This window comes from Balaenoptera musculus, chromosome 2 (genome assembly GCF_009873245.2).
Source record: "Balaenoptera musculus isolate JJ_BM4_2016_0621 chromosome 2, mBalMus1.pri.v3, whole genome shotgun sequence".
Lineage (NCBI taxonomy): Eukaryota > Metazoa > Chordata > Mammalia > Artiodactyla > Balaenopteridae > Balaenoptera > Balaenoptera musculus.
In genome coordinates, this window is record NC_045786.1 from 152,705,691 (window position 1) to 152,729,407 (window position 23,717).

General features: G+C 39.3%; 1 protein-coding gene across 3 annotated transcripts in view; it reads left to right on the top strand.

Annotated features, from left to right (window-relative positions):
- LOC118890249 (neurexin-3-beta) overlaps nt 1-23,717 on the top strand; it is a 572,537-nt gene that overhangs the window by 366,944 nt on the left and 181,876 nt on the right. For all 3 annotated transcript variants that reach the window (XM_036842801.1, XM_036842799.1, XM_036842800.1), the window contains exon 3: nt 14,859-15,030. In XM_036842801.1, coding sequence (XP_036698696.1) covers nt 14,859-15,030 — 172 coding nt within the window. The remainder of the gene's footprint in view (nt 1-14,858; nt 15,031-23,717) is intronic.

Consider the following 23,717-nt stretch of genomic DNA (forward strand, 5'->3'; position numbering starts at 1 on the left):
GTGCGCGCGCGCACAGTGTGCATACGCGCAAGGTGGGTGGGGGGAGGTAAAAGCCATTTTGAGATGCATTTTCTCGGTGAAAAACTTCTGTCTAAATTTTTTAAAAAGCAAAAACATGATTATTCCATCAACATATGCTCTCTGTAAAATTCAACAGTATAGAAACTCACAACGTTAGTTTCTGTTGCCGCTAGACCCCACTTTACGTCCCAGATAGTCCACGTAGTACCAATTTGGTATTATCCTTCCAGACGTTCTTCCCTTTCTCCTTCCCTCCCCCCACTCTCTCTCTGTCTCTCTCTCTCTCTCTCTCGCTCTCTCTCTCTCTCTCTCTCTCTCTCTGTGTATCTATATGTATAAGTACATATATATATGTATGTGTATGTATAACTTTTTGAAAAATAGAACTGGGATTATAATGTAAAAAAAAAAGATGTAAGATATTCTGGAAGAATTCTTGGTGATTTAAAAAGTGCTTCCTAATTTTGAGGATTTTGATGTTACTGTGAGCACAGGGCTTAAGGTCTCTTTATTAAGGCCATTGGGTGGTTCCTCACAGCTGTGGCAGAGATTTGGGGGACAAGCAAGGCATTTATGGGAGATGTTCAGTCTGTACTGGGTTTCAGTCAGCACTGCCCTGCCAGCTGTCACCTGAATCCTGCCAGGAGACTGCTCCAGGCCCTGGTGAAACACTGGGGCTCCTACGGAAATGAACTTTTAATTTTCACTTTATAGTCAGACTTAACTACCAAACGAGGCAGTGTGGCATTGGGGTCTGTCAATACGAAATGCATGTTCAGAGTGGATTTGAAGGACATGATGACTCAGGATGCCGGTGTGTGACCGGTGATTGTTAGAGCCCTGGCTCTGACTTGCATCTTATTTACTTGCACCAGCTGTCTCGTCCTTCCTTGATTCCCTTCTTCGGGTCAGAGTTCCTGTTGTCCTGAGCTGTCATCCATGCTCTCTCTCTCTTTTTTTTCTTTTCTGGGAGTTAGAGATGGAACTGTCTTGAGCTATTTATCAGTCTTATCTCTCTTGGCCCTCTGTTAGTATTTTGGCCTGTGGATCTAATCCACTTTAATTGATTGACCTCGTGCAACCAGACATCAGGGAAACAACAGGAGAAGCACAACTGCAGCTGGGGGGGAAGATGGATACAATTTTGCTGGGTGGGCGCAAAGGTCATAGAGACCTGTGCAGAGTTAGGAAAATAGAATTTATTTCCAAGCCATTTGACATGAATTTTCTAGGGACAGTCTGTATGGATTCTGGAGTTGATGCTCTTGAATGGGAGACAGTCATTTCAAATACACAGAGAAGTATCGTGTAGGGTGTATGCAAAAGTCTCTGACTCACCCATCATCTGTCATACTATTTCTTACCCAGTTATCTTCACTATCTTTACTATTATCACCATCTTCACCCCCACCATTAACATTATGTTTATATCATCCTTTGAGCAGCACTTCATAATTTGCCAAGATTTTATTCATTTCTCTTAAGTACCATTCAACACAGGCATTATTATTATTGTTGTCTTTGTATTGTTATTCTCATTTTTCATACAGACAGTTGAGACCTGTTCCAGATCATCTGGGCAACAAGATGCAGAGCCTTGACTGGGCTCAGGTCTTCTGCTTCTAGATCTTAAAGGCTCTGGGACCCAGAGCAGACATTTTCTTCTTCCCTCCCTGCCCTTCCTGCCACACACACAGCCACACTTAAGCTCCTCGAGGGAAGGAGACTGGGTCATTGTCATGGGATGACAGTGGAAGTCCAAACCCTCTCCCAGATGCACAGGTTGGAGACTTGTCAGTTTGAGTGATTCCGGATAGGTTTATTCTCTATCTTGGACTTCTTGAGGGAGAGACCTGGTCTCAAATCCCTTCATAGCACATGGCTTTGCACGCCAGAAGTGCACACTCACTGCTTATTATCTAACAGTTGTCTTGGGTCTAGAACATAGAGATTATAATATTGAAAGAATGGACTTATGATCTTCACTGAAAGATAATAATAGCCACGTAAAGAACCCATACATGATCTAATAAATGCAGGGTGTTTTATCCTAGTGAACTTCAATAAAATCCTCCCACAGTCAAAATTATCTGATGAATCAAGTAAATTGTACCTCATCCTTTTGTATTTTACAGATTGCATATATAAAGCATAATGAGACTATATGTTTTGCCCAAGATTTATTGCAAAAAAAATTCTCAATACAAATGACCAATTCTCTGCTTTATCCCATACTGTTCAAATCCTAGTTAGCCTCCCATGGTATAAAAGCATATTAACACAGTTCTTCCTATCACGACCACACATTATAATTTATATTCATTCATTCACTTATCCATTAATTTAACAAGTATTTGCTGAGCACCTGTTAGGATCCCTACATTTGAAATACACACAAATAGGTTAGGCAGACAGGTTAGGCAAGTTATACAGATGTAAAGTGTATCATATGTAATACATATACCATTTTTTTAAACATCTTTATTGGAGTATAATAGCTTTACAATGGTGTGTTAGTTTCTGCTTTATAACAAAGTGAATCAGTTATACATATACATATGTTCCCATGTCTCTTCCCTCTTGCATCTCCCTCCCTCCCACCCTCCCTATCCCACTCCTCTAGGTGGTCACAAAGCACAGAGCTGATCTCCCTGTGCTATGCGGCTGCTTCCCACTAGCTATCTATTTTACATTTGGTAGTGTATATATGTCCATGCCACTCTCTCACTTTGTCACAGCTTACCCTTCCCCCTCCCCATATCCTCAAGTCCATTCTCTAGTAGGTCTGTGTCTTTATTCCCGTCTTGCCACTAGGTTCTTCATGACCTTTTTTTTTTTTTCCTTAGATTCCATATATATGTGTTAGCATACTGTATCTGTTTTTCTCTTTACATATACCATTTTATATAAATAACTCAGTTGCAACATGAATACATATGATGGAAACAACAAGGTGGAAAACCCATGGGTTTTAAAGTCAGACAGACCTGTATTCTAATCTTAAATATATCTTTTAGTACTTGTGGGAATTCTCAATTGTCTTAATCTTGATCTTTTTAACCTATAAAACTTGGAGGGGGGATTGGAACCAAGATGGTGGAGTAGAAGGAAGTGCTTTCACTCCCTCTTGCGAGAACACCAGAATCACAACTAGCTGCTGGACAATCAGTGACAGGAAGACACCGGAACTCATCAAAATGATACCCCACATCCAAAGACAAAGAAGAAGCCACAATGAGACAGTAGGAGGGGCACAATCACAGTAAAATCAAATCCCATAATTGCTGGGTGGGTGACTCACAGTCTGGAGAACACTTATACCACAGAAGTCCAACCACTGGAGTGGAGGTTCTGAGCCCCACGTCAGGCTTCCCAACCTGGGGGTCCAGCAATGGGAGGAGGAATTCCTAGAGAATCAAGACTTTGAAGCCTACTGGGATTTGATTGCAAGACTTTGACAGGACTGGGGGAAACAGAGACTCCACTCTTGGAGGGCACACACAAAGTAGTGTGTGCACTGGGACCCAGGGGAAGGAGCAGTGACCCCAGGGGAGACTGAACCAGACCTACCTGCTGGTGTTGGAGGGTCTCCTGCAGAGGCAGGGGCTGGCTGTGGCTCACCGTGGGGATGAGGACACTGGCAGCAGAAGCTCTGGGAAGTACTCTTTGGCGTGGGCCCTCCAAGAGTCCACCATTAGCCACACCAAAGAGCCCATGTAGGCTCCAGTGTTGGGTTGCCTCAGGCCAAACAACCAAAAAGGAGGGAACCCAGCCCCACCCATCAGCAGTCAAGCGGATTAAAGTTTTCCTGAGCTCCGTCCACCAGAGAAACAGTCAGCTCTATCCACCACCAGTCCCTCCCATCAGGAAACATGCATAAGCCTCTTAGATAGCCTCATCCACCAGAGGGCAGACAGCAGAAGCAAGAAGAACTACAATCCCGCAGCCTGTGGAACAAAAACCACATTCACAGAAAGATAGACAAGATGAAAAGACAGAGGGCTATGTACCAGATGAAGGAACAAGATAAAACCCCAGAAAAACAACTAAATGAAGTGGAGATAGGCAACCCTCCAGAAAAAGAATTCAGAATAATGATAGTGAAGATGATCCAGAACCTCGGAAAAAGAATGGAGGCAAAGATCAAGAAGATGCCAGAAATGTTTGACAAAGACCTAGAAGAATTAAAGAACAAACAAACAGAGATGAACAATACAATAACTGAAATGAAAACTACACTAGAAGGAATCAATAGCAGAATAACTGAGGCAGAAGAACAGATAAGTGACCTGGAAGACAGAATGGTGGAATTCACTGCTGTGGAACAGAATAAAGAGAAAAGAATGAAAAGAAATGAAGACAGCCTAAGAGACCTCTGGGAAAACATTAAACGCAACAACATTTGCATTATAGGGATCCCAGAAGGAGAAGAGAGAGAGAAAGGACCAGAGAAAATATTTGAAGAGATTATAGTAGAAAACTTCCCTAACATGGGAAAGGAAATAACCACCCAAGTCCAGGAAGCACACAGAGTCCAATACAGGATAAACCCAAGGAGAAACACGCCGAGACACATAGTAATCAATTGGCAAAAATTAAAGACAAAGAAAAATTATTGAAAGCAGCAAGGGAAAAATGACAAATAACATACAAGGGAACTTCCATAAGGTTAACAGCTGATTTCTCAGCAGAAACTCTACAAGCCAGAAGGGAGTGGCATGATATACTTAAAGTGATGAAAGGGAAGAACCTACAACCAAGATTACTCTACCCGGCAAGGATCTCATTCAGATTCGATGGAGAAATCAAAAGCTTTACAAACAAGCAAAAGCTAAGAGAATTCAGCACCACCTAACCAGCTCTACAACAAATGCTAAAGGAACTTCTCTAAGTGGGAAACACAAGAGAAGAAAAGGACCTACAGAAACAAACTCAAAACAATTAAGAAAATGGTCATAGGAACACACATATCGATAATTACCTTCACCGTGAATGGATTAAATGCTCCAACCAAAAGACACAGGCTCGCTGAATGGATACAAAAACAAGACCCATATATATGCTGTCTACAAGAGACCCACTTCACACCTAGGGACACACAGATTGAGAGTGAGGGGATGGTAAAAGATATTCCATGCAAATGGAAATCAAAAGAAAGCTGGAGTAGCAATACTCATATCAGATAAAATAGACTTTAAAATAAAGAATGTTACAAGAGACGAGGAATGACACTACATAAAGGGATCAATCCATGAAGAAGATATAACAATTATAAATATATATGTACCCAACATAGGAGCACCTCAATACATAAGGCAACTGGTAACAGATATAAAAGAGGAAATCGACAGTAACACAATAGTGGGGGACTTTAACACCTCACTTACACCAATTGACAGATCATCCAAAATGAAAATAAATAAGGAAACACAGGCTTTAAATGACACAATAGACCAGATAGATTTAATTGATATTTATAGGACATTCCATCCAAAAACAGCAGATTACACGTTCTTCTTAAGTGCGCACAGAACATTCTCCAGGATAGATCACATGTTGGGTCACAAATCAAGCCTCAGTAAATTTAAGAAAATTGAAATCATATCAAACATCTTTTCTGACTACAATGCTATGAGATTAGAAATGAACTACAGGGAAAAAAACGTAAAAAACACAAACACATGGAGGCTAAACAATATGTTACTAAATAACCAAGAGATCACTGAAGAAATCAAAGAGGAAATCAAAAAATACCTAGAGACAAATGACAACGAAAAGACTAAGATCCAAAACCAATGGGATGCAGCAAAAGCAGTTCTAAGAGGGAAGTTTATAGCTATACAAGCCTACCTCAAGAAACAAGAAAAATCTCAAATAAACAATCTAACCTTACACCTAAAGGAACTAGAGAAAGAAGAACAAACAAAACCCAAAGTTAGCAGAAGGAAAGAAATCATAACGATCAGAGCAGAAATAAATGAAATAGAAACAAAGAAAACAATAGCAAAGATCAATAAAACTAAAAGCTGGTTCTTTGAGAAGATAAACAAAATAGATAAACCATTATCCAGACTCATCAAGAAAAAGAGGGAGAGGGGCTTCCCTGGTGGCGCAGTGGTTGAGAATCTGCCTGAAAATGCAGGGGACACGGGTTTGAGCCCTGGTCTGGGAGGATCCCACATGCCACGGAGCGGCTAGGCCCGGGAGCCACAATTACTGAGCCTGCACGTCTGGAGCCTGTGCTCCTCAACGGGAGAGGCTGCGATAATGAGAGGCCCGCGCACCGTGATGAACAGTGGCCCCCACTTGCCGCAACTAGAGAAAGCTCTCTCACAGAAACAAAGACCCAACACAGCCATAAATAAATAAATAAATAAATAAATAAATAAATAAATAAAAAAAAAGAAACACATCCTCCCTCAGATAACTTTAAAAAAAAAAAAAAGAAAAAGAGGGAGGGGACTCAAATCAATAAAATTAGAAATGAAAAAGGAGAAGTTACAACAGACAGCACAGAAATACAAAGCACCCTAAGAGACTACGACAAGCAACTCTGTGCCAATAAAATGGACAACCTGGAAGAAATGGACAAATTCTTAGAAAGGTATAACCTTCCAAGACTGAACCAGGAAGAAATAGAAAATATGAACAGACCAATCACAAGTAATGAAATTGAAACTGTGATTAAAAATCTTCCAACAAACAAAAGTCCAGGACCAGATGGCTTCACAGGTGAATTCTATCAAACATTTAGAGAAGAGCTAACATCCATCCTTCTCAAACTCTTCCAAAAAATTGCAGAGGAAAGAACACTCCCAAACTCATTCTATGAGGCCACCATCACCCTGATACCAAAACCAGACAAAGATACTACAAAAAAAGAAAATTACAGACCAATATCACTGATGAATATAGATGCAAAAATCCTCAACAAAATACTAGCAAACAGAATCCAACAACACATTAAAAAGATCATACACCATGATAAGTGGGATTTATCCCAGGGATGCAAGGATTCTTCAATATACACAAATCAATCAATGTGATACACCATATTAACAAATTGAAGAATAAAAACCATATGATCATCTCAATAGATGCAGAAAAAGCTGACAAAATTCAACACCCATTTATGATAAAAACTCTCCAGAAAGTGGGCATAAAGGGAACCTACCTCAACATAATGAAGGCCATATATGACAAACCCACAGCAAACATTCTCAGTGGTGAAAAACTGAAAGCATTTCCTCTAAGATCAGGAACAAGACAAAGTTGTCCACTCTCGCCATTATTATTCAACATAGTTTTGGAAGTCCTAGCCACGGCAATCAGAGAAGAAAAAGAAATAAAGGGAATACAAATTGGAAAAGAAGAAGTAAAACTGTCACTGTTTGCAGATGACATGATACTATACATAGAGAATCCTAAAGATGCCACCAGAAAACTACTAGAGCTAATCAATGAATTTGGTAAAGTTGCAGGATACAAAATTAATGCACAGAAATCTCTTGCATTCCTATATACTAATGATGAAAAATCTGAAAGAGAAATTAAGGAAACACTCCCATTTACCACTGCAACAAAAAGAATAAAATACCTAGGAATAAAGCTACCTAGGGAGACCAAAGACCTGTATGCAGAAAACTATAAGACACTGATGACAGAAATTAAATATGATACCAACAGATGGAGAGATATACCATGTTCTTGGATTGGAAGAATCAATATTGTGAAAATGACTGTACTACCCAAAGCAATCTACAGATTCAATGCAATTCCTATCAAATCACCAATGGCATTTTTTATGGAACTAGAACAAAAAAATCATAAAATGTGTATAGAGACACAAAAGACCCCGAATAGCCAAAGCAGTCTTGATGGAAAAAAACGGAGCTGGAGGAATCAGGCTCCTTGACTTCAGACTATACTATAAAGCTACAGTAATCAAGACAATATGGTACTGGCACAAAAACAGAAACATAGATCAATGGAACAGGATAGAAAGCCCAGAGATAAACCCATTCACCTATGGTCAACTAATCTATGACAAAGGAGGAATAGCCAAAGCAGTCTTGAGGGAAACAAACGGAGCTGGAGGAACCAGACTCCCTGACTTCAGACTATACTATAAAGCTACAGTAATCAAGACAGTATGGTGCTGGCACAAAAACAGAAACATAGATCAATGGAACAAGATAGAAAGCCCAGAGATAAACCCACACACTTATGTTCAACTAATCTATGACAAAGGAGGCAAGGATACACAATGGAGAAAAGACAGTCTCTTCAATAGTGGTGCTGGAAAAACTGGACAGGTACACGTAAAAGAATAAAATTAGAACACTCCCTAACACCATATGCAAAAATGAACTCAAAATGGATTAGAGACCTAAATGTAAGACCGGACACTATAAAACTCTTAGAGGAAAACATAGGAAGAACACTGTTTGACATAAATCACAGCAAGATCTTTTTTTATCCACCTCCTAGAGTAATGGAAACAAAAACAAAAATAAACAAATGGGACCTAATGAAACTTCAAAGCTTTTGCACAGCAAAGGAAACCATAAACAAAACGAAAAGACAACCCTCAGAATGGGAGAAAATATTTGCCAATGAATCAACAAAGGACAAAGGATTAATCTCCAAAATATATAAACAGCTCATGCAGCTCAATATTAAAAAAACAAATAAACTATCCAAAATTGGGCAGAAGACCTAAATAGACATTTCTCCAAAGAAGACATACAGATGGCCAAGACGCACATGAAAAGCTGCTCAACATCACTAATTATTAGAGAAATGCAAATCAAAACTACAATGAGGTATCACCTCACACCGGTAAGAATGGGCATCATCAGAAAATCTACAAACAACAAATGCTGGAGAGGGTGTGGAGAAAAGGGAACCCTCTTGCACTGTTGGTGGCAATGTAAATTGATACAGCCACTATGGAGAACAGTATGGAGGTTCCTTAAAAAAGTAAAAATAGAATTACCATATGATCCAGCAATCCCACTACTGGGCATATACCCAGAGAAAACCATAATTCAGAAAGATACATGCACCCCAATGTTCATTGCAGCACTACTTGCAATAGCCAGGACATGGAAGCAACCTAAATGCCCATCGACAAATGAATGGATAAAGAAGAAGTGGTACATATATACAATGGAATATTACTCAGCCATAAAAGGAACAAAATAGGGTCATTTGTAGAGATATGGATGGACCTAGAGACTGTCATACAGAGTGAAGTAAGTCAGAAAGAGAAAAACAAATATTGTATATTAATGCATATATGTGGAACCTAGAAAAATGGTACAGATGAACCAGTTTGCAGGGCAGAAAGTGAGGCACAGATGTAGAGAACCAACGTATGGATACCAAGGGGGAAAGCGGCGGGGGTGGTGGTGGTGGTGGTGTGATGAATTGGGAGATTGGTATTGATATGTATACACTGATGTGTATAAAATGTATGACTAATAAGAACCTGCTGTATAAAAAAATAAATAAAATAAAATTCAAAAATTAAAAAAAATTAAAAGAAATGTAGGTAAAATTCAATTTTTATACTAAATTTTTAGGCTATGTCTTAGAATGAAAAGATAGAACAAATCTAATTTTTTATTGTTTTGCCTGGAACTCTGAACACAAGAATATAATGACGTTTTTGAAGTGGAATAAACCTTCCAGGTCAACTATCGTAGCAGTTCTCAAATCTTTTGGTCTTAGGACCCCTTTAAACTTAAAAAAATGGTGAGAAGCCCAAAGAGCTTTTGTTAACGTGAGTTATATCTAGTGATGTTTACCCTGTTAGAAATTAAAACCATGAAACATTTAAAATAGCTGTTTATTAATCCAGTTAGAAATGAGTAATAAGCCCAATTCATGTTCACATAAATAACATAATTTTTGAAAAGCAGTATTTTAAAAATTACTGATAATGGCATTGTTTTACATCTTTGCAAATCTCTTTCATGTCTGGCTTAATAAAATATAGCTGGATTCTCCTAAATGCTTCTACATTCAAAAAAAAATTTTTTAAGGGTAATTGTGGGAATTTGAAAATTATTCTGTTAAAAATACTTGTTGAGCACCTACTCCATCATCCAGATAGTCTGGGTTATGCTGCAGTAACAAACAGCTTCAAATACCAATATTTGGTGGCATAAAGCAACCAAGCTTTGTTTCTCACATGTTCCATGTCGATTGTAGTGTGGTTCGTTGTCATCCTCACTCAATGACCCAGACTGACAAAGAAGTCACTACTAGGAATTTGCTGAGTGCAGTGGTTCAGAGCAAATGGGAGAATTCTGGCAGGTCTCAAACCAGCAATTAAACGGATGGCTCAGTAGTAACACCTGATTTTATTGGTCAACACTGGTCCATTGGCCCTACCCATCACAAGCGGACCCAGAATTTCTCTCTCCTATGAGCCCATAATGGAGGAGAACTACCAAAATGTGGTAAATAGTGCCACTGATTACTTTATTTACTATAAGCCAGACTGTGAAATGAGTATGGCAGACCCGATGGTGTCTGGCCCCAAGAAGGCTCACATTCATGTTGTTCTCCTTGTTTTACCGCCTAGCACTGAACTCACAAATTCTATGTGAAGCCTGGAAGTTAAGATATTGAGAATTGCTTCCTTTGCATAGCGTACTGGCACACATTTGAGAGCCCCAGTTCTGTTTCTGTCAGCTGCAGTTTTCTAAAATAGCAGGTGGTGCATTTTGCCTTCCCCTGGGGCACTCTGGAATGAATGAAGAGATTGCCTTCCGGGAGATCTTTATTCCTGAGGATATTTCTTGCCCCTGAGCATTTCTGCTCCTGAAATCTGACCCTGGTGTTGGTAGCATCTCTTGGGTCACCTCCGTAGCAATCAATGCTATTTGGCTGATGGAGGATCGGAAAGGTGGAGCTGGCCTAATTTGAGGAACCATGTGGGCTCATAAAGAGTCATTACTGATAAAGAATGACTTACTGGCTATTTAAAGACAGCCATTTGTTTTTCCCTGAATGGACTTGAGGATTCTTTGGTAATGTCTTCTGATTTACCACTTGTCTTTGTTTTTAATATCAAGGAGTAACACAGATTGAAGTGATTGCCTTGGTAGCAACTTTAGTGGTGAAGGGTATGGAGTTATTAAAATTTATAGTCATGCTGTTTTTGCACCTACACTTTTGCTTATCTTGGAGAGGCTTATAAAAGGCACCAAGGAACGTGGAGAGAGAGCAACTACCAAATCGTGACAGGAAATCAACTGTGCAAATGTTGTTTTTTTTAGTGTTCTATTTGCTAAAATTTACATTTATTTTTACAATATTTCTTCATGACAGTGTTGCCAAGCCAACAAGTCCTTGGCTCATGCCACTCGTGTCAACTACACTAGTGGGGGGGAAGAAAGAGAAGAGGTGACTTACATTTACTGAGGTCCCAAAATATGCACAGCTTTGTGCCAGGTGCTTCACACCTATGTGTTCTCCTAAAATCCTCACTGCAATTTGCCTTTCTCCCTCCACGTGATCCTTTATAAAAGAAACACCAGAAGTTAAAAAACCTGCCCCAGGTCATGCAGCTTTAAGAATCAGAGGTATTATTTGAACCAAGATATGCTAAAACCCATGTTTATCATATCGAACCAATGAACTTCTCCAGCAATCACAGTGTTTTAAATAGTCAAATGATTGAATGGTTCTTTCTCTTGATCTCATGTATACCTTATATTGGTATAATATTTTATTATTTATAAAGTAAAGTACTGTCATATTAATTATAACATTTCAGCCTTATAACAGCCCTCCAAAGTATGTAAAGCTGGTATCCTATCCCCATAATATATTATCAAGAAATGGGTTCAGAAAAGTTAAGTCACTTGCCCCAGGTTAGTCAGGGCTGACTCCAAAGCCAGTGCTTTTTATCCTTCACATCATCTCTTCTCTGGACACATGAGCCAGCAGACTTTATTTTCCTGGCAGCTGAGCATGATGGATTCAAGCCTGGGCAACTGTTTGGGTATTTGTCACAAAGCTTATAATGAACCGAGACAAAGCAGTTAGCCACAGATTATAATGCCACTGTGGTCCCATGACAAATGACAAGGAGGTTGCAGTAATGAAATCTCATTAGAGATTTCATTACTGCGAGTGAAGAGACCACATCTGAGGTCCAGCACAGGCACATTTACCACTGCAGGAAGCACAACGAAACATCTGGGTAAGGGTCTCCACTGACATTGGCAACGTGCTAGCAGGATTAAGAAGACCTCCCCAAAACAGTGATTGCGATAGCAAATGTGTGGCGCCTAAGATAAGGACCAAATATTTATTCTGGCAGAGATTAAATCTTCTCTTTTCCTGAATCTATTATGGATCTTGCAGAAAATCTGCCCAAGAATATATCTCACTGATCAGCCTACTCCATGAGCCAGAACTGTACTTTGCCACTGCTGTTGCTGAAAAGCTGCAGAAGGCTGGTTTAAAGGTCTCCTCTCTCCCCCTAAAACTGTCCTCCATCCATGATTAATTAGTGACTGAGGTGAATTGAATCACCAGCAGTCCTTTACATGCATCCAGGATTTATACAGTGGTTTCTCATTGAAGAACAGTGATGCAATAAACAGTCCACATTTGTGGGGTGGGCACAGGAGTAATGGTGTCTGCAGTCATGGTTTTTTCACTCCTCCAGTCCTTCAATTCTGCTAAAAAGATTATGACTCAGGTTATTATAGCCTTGCTTATTTAGGCACGAGCGTGATTAGGTACCAACACACACACACACACACACACATCCTTAGAAGTGCATGCCAACTCTTTAAGAGAAAGCAGAAAAGTCATATTGTCATTTCTGCATTCCCAGAGAATTAAGGAGAAAGAATAAAATGGATCATAATATTATTAATTATGGGCATGAAAGATGCAAAAGAACCGATCATGAGGTTCACTTATCCATGCATCATGTTTTAATAGTAAGTATTTTGTTTAGTGCTGGAGGTGCAGAGATAGGAAAACAAAACAAAACAAAGCTGAGAACACAGTGTCTCAATAAACAGGGATTTAAGAAATCCTGTTTCTTAGAAACTTAAGAAAATGAGTATGTTTAGTCACCATTTGGGGAGGCGCCTGAATTGCTTCTCCCAGAGAACAGAACATGGGAATTGCAGACATCATTTTACACTGTGTGCTGTGCTATCAGGGCACAAAGGAAGCAATAATGTCCACCCTGTATCTCAGCATCCCTGCATGCTGAAATCAGCCTCTTTTGATCAGCCCAGATTCCTACTTTTTACGATTAAGGCTCCTAGCTACTTATTCATTCTTTTATTGGGCACAAGATGTGTTCACATAACTAAAGGAAAATTGGCTAGTTAAAGAAAGCCTGTCTTTTGGAAAAATAAGTGAAGTCTAGCAAACTATATGGAAACCAGTACCTAAAATCTCACCAGAAGTCTCGATTTATTGACTTTAAGAATAGTGAGTGCTTAATAAATAGTGTATTTATATATTGAATGAATGAATGAATGAACCAAAATGACTAAACCTGAGATTCAGTGGAATCTTTCCTATGTCTTGGTTGGTGTGGATTCTGGGTTTCTTTTCCCATATCCTTCTCCTTCCTTTCCTCCTCCTCTTCCTCCTTCTCCTTCTTCTTGAATAGAAGGAAATAGAAGATAACAGAGACTATGTGGACAAATATTGTGACTCAGTCTTGTAGAACATCAGAATCACAACTCAATTTTATTGTTTTTGAAAGTCCAACCAACTGTTTGCCAATAAGCCAGACTATTAGAGAAATGGAGAAAGATGTTTCTTTTCTCTCCTTGCCCATTTCCTCCTGACACCCTGCATGCTGATACCTTTCAGAGAGTTTGAGAGAGACTGATTATATCTGATCCATGAGGTTACTTTCATTTTATGCCTTCTTCTGAATACTAATTCCAACTCTTAGTCATAGGTTATTACAGGAGAAGAGTAAGAGTTTTAATAACATTGTTATTTATATTTCAGTGTTTCTGGGCACTTCCCAGGAGGTGGTTGATGTCACCACCACCACCATCACCATAATCATCACCTTCATTGCCCTAATGTTACTCTTCTGGAATTCATTGTGTTTTCCCTCCCAGAAGTCTATGTAGGGCCACAGAGATTCTCTTCTGCTGTGTAACATAAAGCGATAGCACTGAATATTACCTCCTTCTTTGGCTTAACCTTAGGAATAGGGCTACAAGTGTGGGAAGGGTGCCAGCATCTGACTTGGAAAACCCCAGTTCAGTTTCACTGGGCCCCACTGAGGAGACATTTCCTATGTGCTTTATACCTACAGAAAGTATCACCAAGAGTAAGTCTATAGTGCTAGCTCCTATGGTATTGGCTCCTAACCATTCTGTACACCTCCTCTTGGCCTTGATTGCCCCCCAGAGTGCAAGCAGGCTTGCATTTCCTCTTTAATCCTAAATCTGAATTGTGAAGTAACCTACAATTCAGTGTCTGATTAGCCTCTTCTAGAAAACATGCCTAATTCATCTCACAGAACCTTGCAGTGTCATTACTCACTTGTTAGGTAGTTCTGTGGTTCCAGCTTTGATATCTGTTGAGGGCAATCAAATGATGTAACCTGTGCAGTGCAGCCTCTGAGAGCAATTTGGGTGGTTTTGTACCATTGGCTTTTATGTTCAGGATGAAAGCCCATGGAGAAATGTAGGATACTATTATTAACTTCAAGCCGACAGCTCTCTCTGGGTACCTACAGATTCATTGTTAGTTGAAGGATCAATTTTAAAGGGAGAAAACCTTGTGGTTAGGGATAACTTGCCTTTTGTGTTTCTTTATTATAGGAACAGGGGAAAATTGGAGTTGTCTTCAATATTGGCACAGTTGACATTTCCATCAAAGAGGAGAGGACCCCGGTAAATGATGGCAAATACCACGTGGTGCGCTTTACCAGGAACGGCGGCAATGCCACGCTTCAGGTGGACAACTGGCCAGTGAATGAGCATTATCCCACAGGTACATGTTTTACTCTCAATGACCAGACTCTCTTTTGTTCTCCCATTCTTACTTCTAACTGGTGATTTTCTCATGACTGTCACCCAATCATTAAAACACTGAATATTAAGCACACACTCATATTTTTTGGATGAAAAAATAAGTTATTTCTTTCGGACTTGGTCCAGTATAGGGAGCTTCTGGAGACTTACTAACTATGCACTGAACACTTCTTTTGTCCATCTGATTAATACTGCTGACTGGCTCATACCAAATACAATGATTATGGATTTTCCGGGGCACTGCAAATGATGAGCAATGGAGGGAACGGTACACCATCTCTAAAATAAACTATTGTCAGTAATCATGGAATAATCAATATGAGATCTGGGCTTTGTGGTGCCATTTAGTCAGGTGTGATTGAACATACAGATGGCCAGAGATGGCAGAAAGACTGTGAAAGGAAGTTTACTAAACTTGAGATGATGAACATCAAGTCAGGGTAACAATGAGAGAAAAACTAAGGGTGGAATTCCATTCATTTCGTTGACTTTGCCAGTTTTTGCTCTCTCACTTACACTAGCCTGCCTTGATTTTCAGAGGTTGGTCCTAATAAACATTTTAATAGCAGGCATGCTGGTGTGGGAGGGAGAGAGGTTAATCATCTGTTTAAATTTTATAGTCAAGGAGCATTCGCCAGCAAACTCCCAGAGCCAGATGGCCAAATCAAGGACAATGGGGGGAAAGGTTGCCTTCTTTAAAAAGATCATTCAAATAATCCCTTAGCTTTCCCTCTCATCTCTCACTTCTACCAGGAAAGAGCCCTGAACCCTGATCATAAAAGTGCCAGGAATGGAAGGGAAAATACTTTGGCTAAAGGCCTTTGCTCCATCATTACATTATCACCTGGTAGATGCAAGAGAATAGCTCAGAATATTGAACTTGTCACTAATGTGGGCATTTATGCTATGTCTAACTCTCTATCTCCTACACTCCAAACTGCCCATCATTTTCTCACTGTTATCTTCTTACTTCCTTTATAGTGAGGTGAGCACAGAGGTAAGGAAGCTGGAAGCACATTTCCAGAAATGTAAGAGCCCTTTAGCTAATAATCATCACACTTGAGAGAAATATGTAAATTTGCCTATTTGTGGCCCAAGAATGTTGAATGACTTGAAGGCTGTGATTATTTTTTCATGCCTAAGTTAGCATTACTTTTCTTTAAATGCCAATTAGAAGTAACTGTGCTACTGGGTTTTCCCTCTATTAGCCAGAGTCTTCCTATGTCTGCTTTAAAAATTATGGGAGCATTCACAAAGAGCATACAAGACCCCCAAAATACTGAAGCAAAAAGCCCCACCCACTCATTTATCTACCATCTCAGTCTCTGTACCATATCCAGCTCAGTCTCTGCTGGGAGTCTTTTGACATACTCTTAGCATGTCTTAGATTAAGGCCCAAAAATGACCGTATGCATTTATCTTTGAGCCTTTGAAGAAAGCCAGAGGTGTTAGCAGCTACAGTGAATTCTCATCATCATCCAAATGCACTAGACACTAATAGACCTGATTTTAAAATGCTTCTTAAACTCTGGGGGATGAGGGATGGGAGGAATCGAAATAGCCTGAAATCTTAAAAACTGTTAATTTGTTCATAAGAAAAATCAGTCCCTCTCTATGCATATTATCATTGGCCCTGATACTGTTGCTGTAGGATCTGTTGTGTTTCTATTAGGAATTTCAAAGATTCTAAATTGATGCTAAACACTTGCCCTGAGCCAATATAGAGTTCTGAGTTTGCTGCCAGCAATGAGAAGGCTCTTTAATGGTCATTTTTAAAACCACATATATGTAAGAAAACCAGTGACCCTTGCTGTGTGCCTATCTCTTTGTATGTTTAGTTCCAAATTACGGGTTGCTTCCTATGTTTTCAAAACAGAACAAACCTTTCTTTAATGGCATTGCTTCCCACTGAAAACCATTATTACTAGTAACTGTTGGTAACTGTCATTTGGTAATAATATGTGTTATTATTACAGGACATGATACAGTAAAGCAGTTATAATTATGGGCTTTGGAGTCAACTGGCTAGAGTTGGGATCTTGGTGCCATTAGCTATAATTCTGAGGCCCACTAGATTAAGACCTTGAAAGCCCTAAGCACTAAAATATTTGGTGCATGTCCCCACAAATAATTCAAAATATAACAACTATAAACTAAGTGTAAGAATTTCTAACAGTTCTGACTTTTCTTCTCTGATGATCACTATAATGCTTTCAAAATATAGCAGATTCTTTCTCCCCACATTCTCATTTGTTACTCTCTCTGCTTTCTTGGTTCTCTAGGTAAGTGCTCATTCCTCCTATTTGGTGATCCAGTTCCAAACCTTAGGCAAGATATTGAACCTCCCAAGTCTCTGTTTCCGAGTCTATACAATGGGATGATGATAATACTTACTTTCTAGGGCTAATGTGAATATGCATGTAAAATACCCAACATAATGCTGGGTCAGTTAAGTCAATACTCAATGAATGTTAGCTACGAGGATTACCAAACATTTGAGTAGCATTTTTTGCTATTATATATTCACTCATATAGACTACTTCATTTTGACTATTAAATAGCCTGGAAATAAGGTAGGGTAGGTATTTTTATTCTCCATTTCAAATTTAAAATGAGACCCAGGGAGATATTGTGTTTTTTCTATGAGAGAATAGTCATGAGAGAATAGTAAATGAGGGACAGAACTAGGACCAGATTCTCCTGTTCCCAGCTGAGCACAATTTCCAATATTGCTCCCATAGCAAATTGGGGGATATTTTGAAAAATGAATAGATAGAAATGAGCATCTTTCTTGTGTCATCTTAGATTTATTCCTTTTCTTAAAGTGTCGTGTTACATAGATCAGTACCAGTAACCACACAAAGGTGGTTACTGTGAGATGGGGAGTCGAAAATCCTCTTTTAAAAAAGAAAAGTTTTCTTAGCTGTGCTAAAAGACTCATTTGTAACGAGACGAAGCTGCCCTCCTAACAACAATGGCAATGTGCTTCCATGAAGCGACTCCAAGAATACTGAGTATTTAAAGGAGCTGTCACCTTACTCCATTGCCTAGATTGGAAAATGGCTTTGGGAAGTCCAGCATTCTAGTTGGACTAGGACTTCCTAGGAGTGGCTCACTTTTTCAGCTTTGGATACCTTATTTTCTCTCCCACCTGCTTCCCTGTGCTACTGAAAGGAGCCATTTTGCTAAATTTAAAGCTCCATTAGAGCAATCTGGCAATGTTTATTTATTTTAAACCATAAGATCAAAATAACCCCTGTATCTAGGTATCAAAGAATCAAGCCACCTGGTCATGCAATCTTGACACAGTTTCTGCAAAAATGATGCATCCATTCTTTTTCCAAGCCATTCTGTTTTATCAATAGTGATAAGTCTATAACCCAGCAAGAGGAGTTCAGCTGTGCTACTTGTCTATAGCTAATGTTTAAACAGTAGAGAAATATAACTCCTACAGAATATTCACTTACGTCACCTCATTCGGAAGGCATGCTCTCAGGAAACCATGTCTGCTCTCCAGGTCCCTGTGCACCAGGGTGAGTGGGTCAGCTCCAGAACCTTCTCATACTCATTTATAGGATTTTATGTGGCTCTGCTGAAACATCCCACTGTGAAGTATTCAGAAACCAGCTGGGCCCATGGCATGTAGCATTGGCTTTTTGTGAATCAGGAAGGATCCAAAATGAAAATAGTTCTATAGCCATCAGAATCTTATATCACTTAATTCTGGGAGATACAACTCAAAAGCAGCTTCTTTCTTTGAACCTGAAAATAGAAAGGCTAAGGAACAGGAGAGGGAAATAAAAGAAGAATCAGCCCGGAGTTATCCTCCGGGCACTGACAAATGTTCCTTAGAAAGCCTCTAATTGCTGTCTTGACACAATGCAGTGGAGGGGACAAGAGAGGGGAGGTGAATGGTGAGTTGAGCAGGAGGAATTAATTTTAGCCCCAGCTCTAGGTCCCCTGGGAAGCTGAGCTGCCTGGGACGGTTAAAGATCCTCTCTCTCTGCTGTGAATAAGTGGCTGGTTATGTCATCAGGGCTTTCAGAACACTGAACATGGTACAGGAAGGGACTTTTTAGGTCAGAGCCAGGCTTCCTGGAAAATGAAGACTGATAAGCAGCTTCAATGTGTAAGACTTTCCATCTTCCCATAGCAGGTGGTGTGGAGGAGAGCAGAGTCTCAATGTTTTTTTTCCCTTTTCCTTGATATCGCACACTAAGTTCATGGAGGTGCTCTTGATTGGAATTCCCTTTCCTCAGTCAATAAAATGTCCACCGATGACCTACGCTTCAATCCTGCTTGACCACCCAACTCAGATCATGGAAAAGATGTAGATGTGGCTCCCCTTCAAGGACACTGGATGGGAAAACTCTTTCTTTATATTTGAATGTTTCAAATTCCAAAGAACTTTTTCTTTATAGGGATTGAAAGTAAAAACATTGCTATAGTGCTTACTGATGCTGTAAGTGCCTTCATACACATTACTGCATATGTGCCTCACTCCCTCCTGTGAGGGTACTTGGTTTGGTATTATTACCTCCATACTCATATTAAGGTTACATTGTTGAGGCTCTGAGAGTCAAAATAACTTACCCGATGACATCACACAGTTGAGGGGCAGACTCAGGATTCCTATCCTGATACTCAGATCGCACTCCCTCAAATTTCTTTCTCATTTTCCTATCTCCTATCAATTTTATTGCTACTGACACTAGGTTATTAGTTTTGTTGTTTTTTCCATTAAAGTATTCTCAAATAGAAGTCCTTGCCTGGACTCGTTTAGTTAGTAGCGTTCCTCAGCCTTGGTGCTATTGAGATTTGGGGCTGGATAATTCTTTGCTGTGGTGGGGGGGGCTGCCCTGTGCGTTGTAGGATGTTTATCAGGATCCGTAATTTCCACCCCCTTGATGCCAGTGGCGTCTCCACAAACGCCAAATGTCTGCTGGGGGACAAAACTGCCCCCATTTGAGAATTACCCAGTTAAAGAAAGTCTCCAACATATTTTATTTCAAATGCTTATTATCCTTTCATTGTTTAGACAGTATGCATGGGGGTAAGAGAGATTTTTTTTGTTCACATCTCATCCTAGATTATTGAGACTTTGAAGGGTTAAAAACAAGTCTGTGTACTTGACATAATCCTGAAATTTCTCAGGCCTTGAGTTTTCATTAATTCCTAGCCAGGAGGTTTTCTTTCCTTTTCTTTCATCTTTGCCTTCAAAGATTTGAGGCCTTGCCAGATTTGAAGCACACATTAAAATAAGCCCCATCTACCTGCTCATTCATCCATTCAGGACTAGTGTTACTTTCAGTTCAGCTGCAGAAAAAACATAGATAGTGAAGTCCTGCAAAGGGAATAAGAAGCATAAATACAACCAAAAGGGAAAGCCATATTTGAGCATGGTTTTAAGACTGTAGCGATATAGCATCAACTAGAGAGAGGCTTACTTAATGAATGTGTTTGAACATTGCTAAATACACTTTAAAACCATCTTACAATAAGTTCTTCAAACATTTGGTCACAAAATGTATCAATTAAACAATCAAACCAGTGCATGCTAAATACTTGCATTGCTAAATAGTCATTTTTTTCCTATTTGTCAGGAACGAATTAGGACTCACAGGTAGGTGAGTTTCCATTTCCAAGGGACTTTCAACTTGCTAGGGTTGGTGATGCGTGTGTGTGTGTGTGTGTGTGTAAAGCAGCATCCTTTAACCTGGCTGCAAATGAGATTCTCTTGGGAATTTTTTAAAAATCTGTGGCTGCTTAGGCCCCAGTCCCAGGTGATCAAATTTAATTGGTCTGGGGTGTGGCCCATGTATCAGCAGTTTCAGTATCACCTGGGAGGTTGTTAAAAATGCAGAACCTTGGGCCCCACCCCAAACCTACTGAATTAGAATCTGAATTTAACAAGGTCCCCAGGCGACTCACATGCACAGTAAAATTTGAGAAGCACTGGTCCAGACATCAGTGTTTTTAGGGAGCTCCCAAGGTGATTCTATATGCAGCTAGGTTTGAGAATCACTGATATTTAGAAAGCTAAAAATGTCTCTTTTTCTTCATTCAGACTGCGTGCTGGTGCTGTTCAATATGGTAGCCACAACCACACGTAACCACACTTGCAATGTGACTGGTATGACTGAGGCCCTGAAGGTTTACTTTTATTGTGCAATTATTATGTCCTAGGCACTGAGGGATTTAAATACATGTTTCATTCAATCCTCAGGCTGACACTATGAGGCTAGTGGCTGGTGGCTGGTATTGGCCAGTGCAGGACTAGGATATACTGTCTCTTATTTCCTTCTATCTGTTTTACATAATGTAAATCTTCATTTATACCATTAATAAAATAACGGGCATTTACCGTCATACACCTTCTGAACTCATCTAATGTGTTTTGTCTTTACACAGTCACTGGGGTAATAACTCCACTCAATTCATGGGGTTGTTGTCCCAGAGATGTAGGAAACGGAGATGCCATCATCTCTCGGCCAAACTCATCCAGATGGTGATGGCTGCTCTTGGTTGAGCATTTACTACATACTCTGTACTTTATGTTCAATATCTTATTTAGCCTTAATATAACGCTAGAGGTCAATGTTAGTACTATCCCCATTTTACAGACTAAGAACAGTTCCAAGAGCTCAGGTACTTACCTGGCTCACAGCGTAAGTGGAGACGCTGGTACTCCAACCCAAGACCACCTGACTTGAGAGTTCTAGTTTTTCATCACACTCTGCTCCTTCCAGGGATTCACTTTGATACCCTAGAACACTTGCAAGCCCCAGGAATTCTGGTCTTATCCCAAGTCTTGACAATTTAGAATTTTTCTCTCAAGTTAAATTTTCTCAAGTTAAAGTTTCTGCCAAGTTAGAAGTCAGCACTAACCCGGGCATTTATGACATTTGCCTTCCTCTACACCATCGCTCAGGCCTTGGGGACTTGGAGCCTCTTTCCTTTCATGATCCCATTTTACCTTCTAGCAACATATCTAAGTGGACAGGAAGAGCTTTATTAAATGAAAGTCTATTTTACTGTTTCATGGTCTTACTTGGAGAATGAGAGAATGGTGAGAGAGTGCTTAGTATTTTTTTCTTTAATTTTTGTTTTATCAGACAAGCCTCCTTTCTCTTCTGTGAATTCCCAGCTACAAGATAAATAGCCTTGTATCTTACAAGTTAAATACAATTACTGCTATCAAACCTAGAGCCTTTCTCTCCCTGTAAATGTCTCTTAGAAGCTGATAAGAGTTTCAAGGCAAACTGTGGGCTTCTGCCTAATGCTAAAATTAAACATAACCGCCCAGAAGACAAAAAGACAAGGATGTGTACATAGATGTATGTAAATTATATATTTACAAATATTCACATATGCTTGCATATATACTTAATCATCCTATGGAAGAGAAGAACATTTCTGATAGACACAGACACATAGCACGTGAGCACATGGACACGTGGCATATGCTCCTGAGCCATTAAGCTAACACATGACTCAAGGTTACTTATAAAATAATTAAATAGCACACAAAGGAGCTTGTCATAATGATGAAACTGTCTATCAGATAATATGGTAGCAATTATAGTAACTAAAGAGATTTATCCAGAATTCATTTGCGAACAGGGCAGTCCTTTTGATCTAGAGGGCTGTTGAGCAAAAGAATAATTTTCCTGGAAAATTCTGTAGGACTTTATAAGATGCACACCTTAGTTTTAAGTCCTGGTTTATGTTTTTCTCATCTTCAGTAGACCATCTTTGGATTTAAAGAAACTGGATTTTTACTAATTAAAATGTGCACGATAATTGTTTATTTACCCATAAGTTAAATATTATACGTATTATAGTCCAGGGACTCAATGAAATAAGTTATGAGAAATTTGAGGGTCACTTCTAGGCACTATTTAAGTAGGGATGTAACAAAAAAGATTTCTTAATTTCTATGAACAGTGAGTACATTTTTATTAAACCAAATCCATGAAATGATACTTTGAAGATTAGAATTACAGTATGGTCACAATGTTATGTGATTTTCAAATTTCATTTGAGATAGTATGACATAAAAATACTAATAACATCTTACTCTTTGCAAGGCCTTTATAATAAGAATTCTTCCGAATTAAAACAGTCATCAAATATTGCATAATTTCAAAGCTGGGCTAAGTGAATTACAAGTTTTATTTGTCCTATTGTCACAGAGAAGCTCCAGTTTATGTAGTAAATGAAATTATGGCCTACAGAATTTGTCCTTAATTATGAAAATCTAGAATTATTATCCTAACCTAAAACACAATTACCCTATACTGTTTTCTCTCTGCCCCAGAGTTATGTGGGCAGCAAATGTCCTAACACACACCCAAGAGTATAGCTTTATTTATTGGAAAACTTTCCAATTTTCAGTCTCCTCAATTTAAGCTTTGCACAAGTTTGCAGGGTCCCTGTAGTTATTTAAAGCCTAAAAAAGAATGTTTAGCTTCTTCGAGGAAAATAGTACATAAATATCCAATAATAATAATATATATTCACATACAGTATGTCGTTTATAATTCTATAAAGCACAGAGGGTAATGAAAGGCACTCTAAACTGTAAATCACTCAAATCGATTGTAATCATATTGCAGCTCATCTCAAAGAGATAAAGACCTTCCA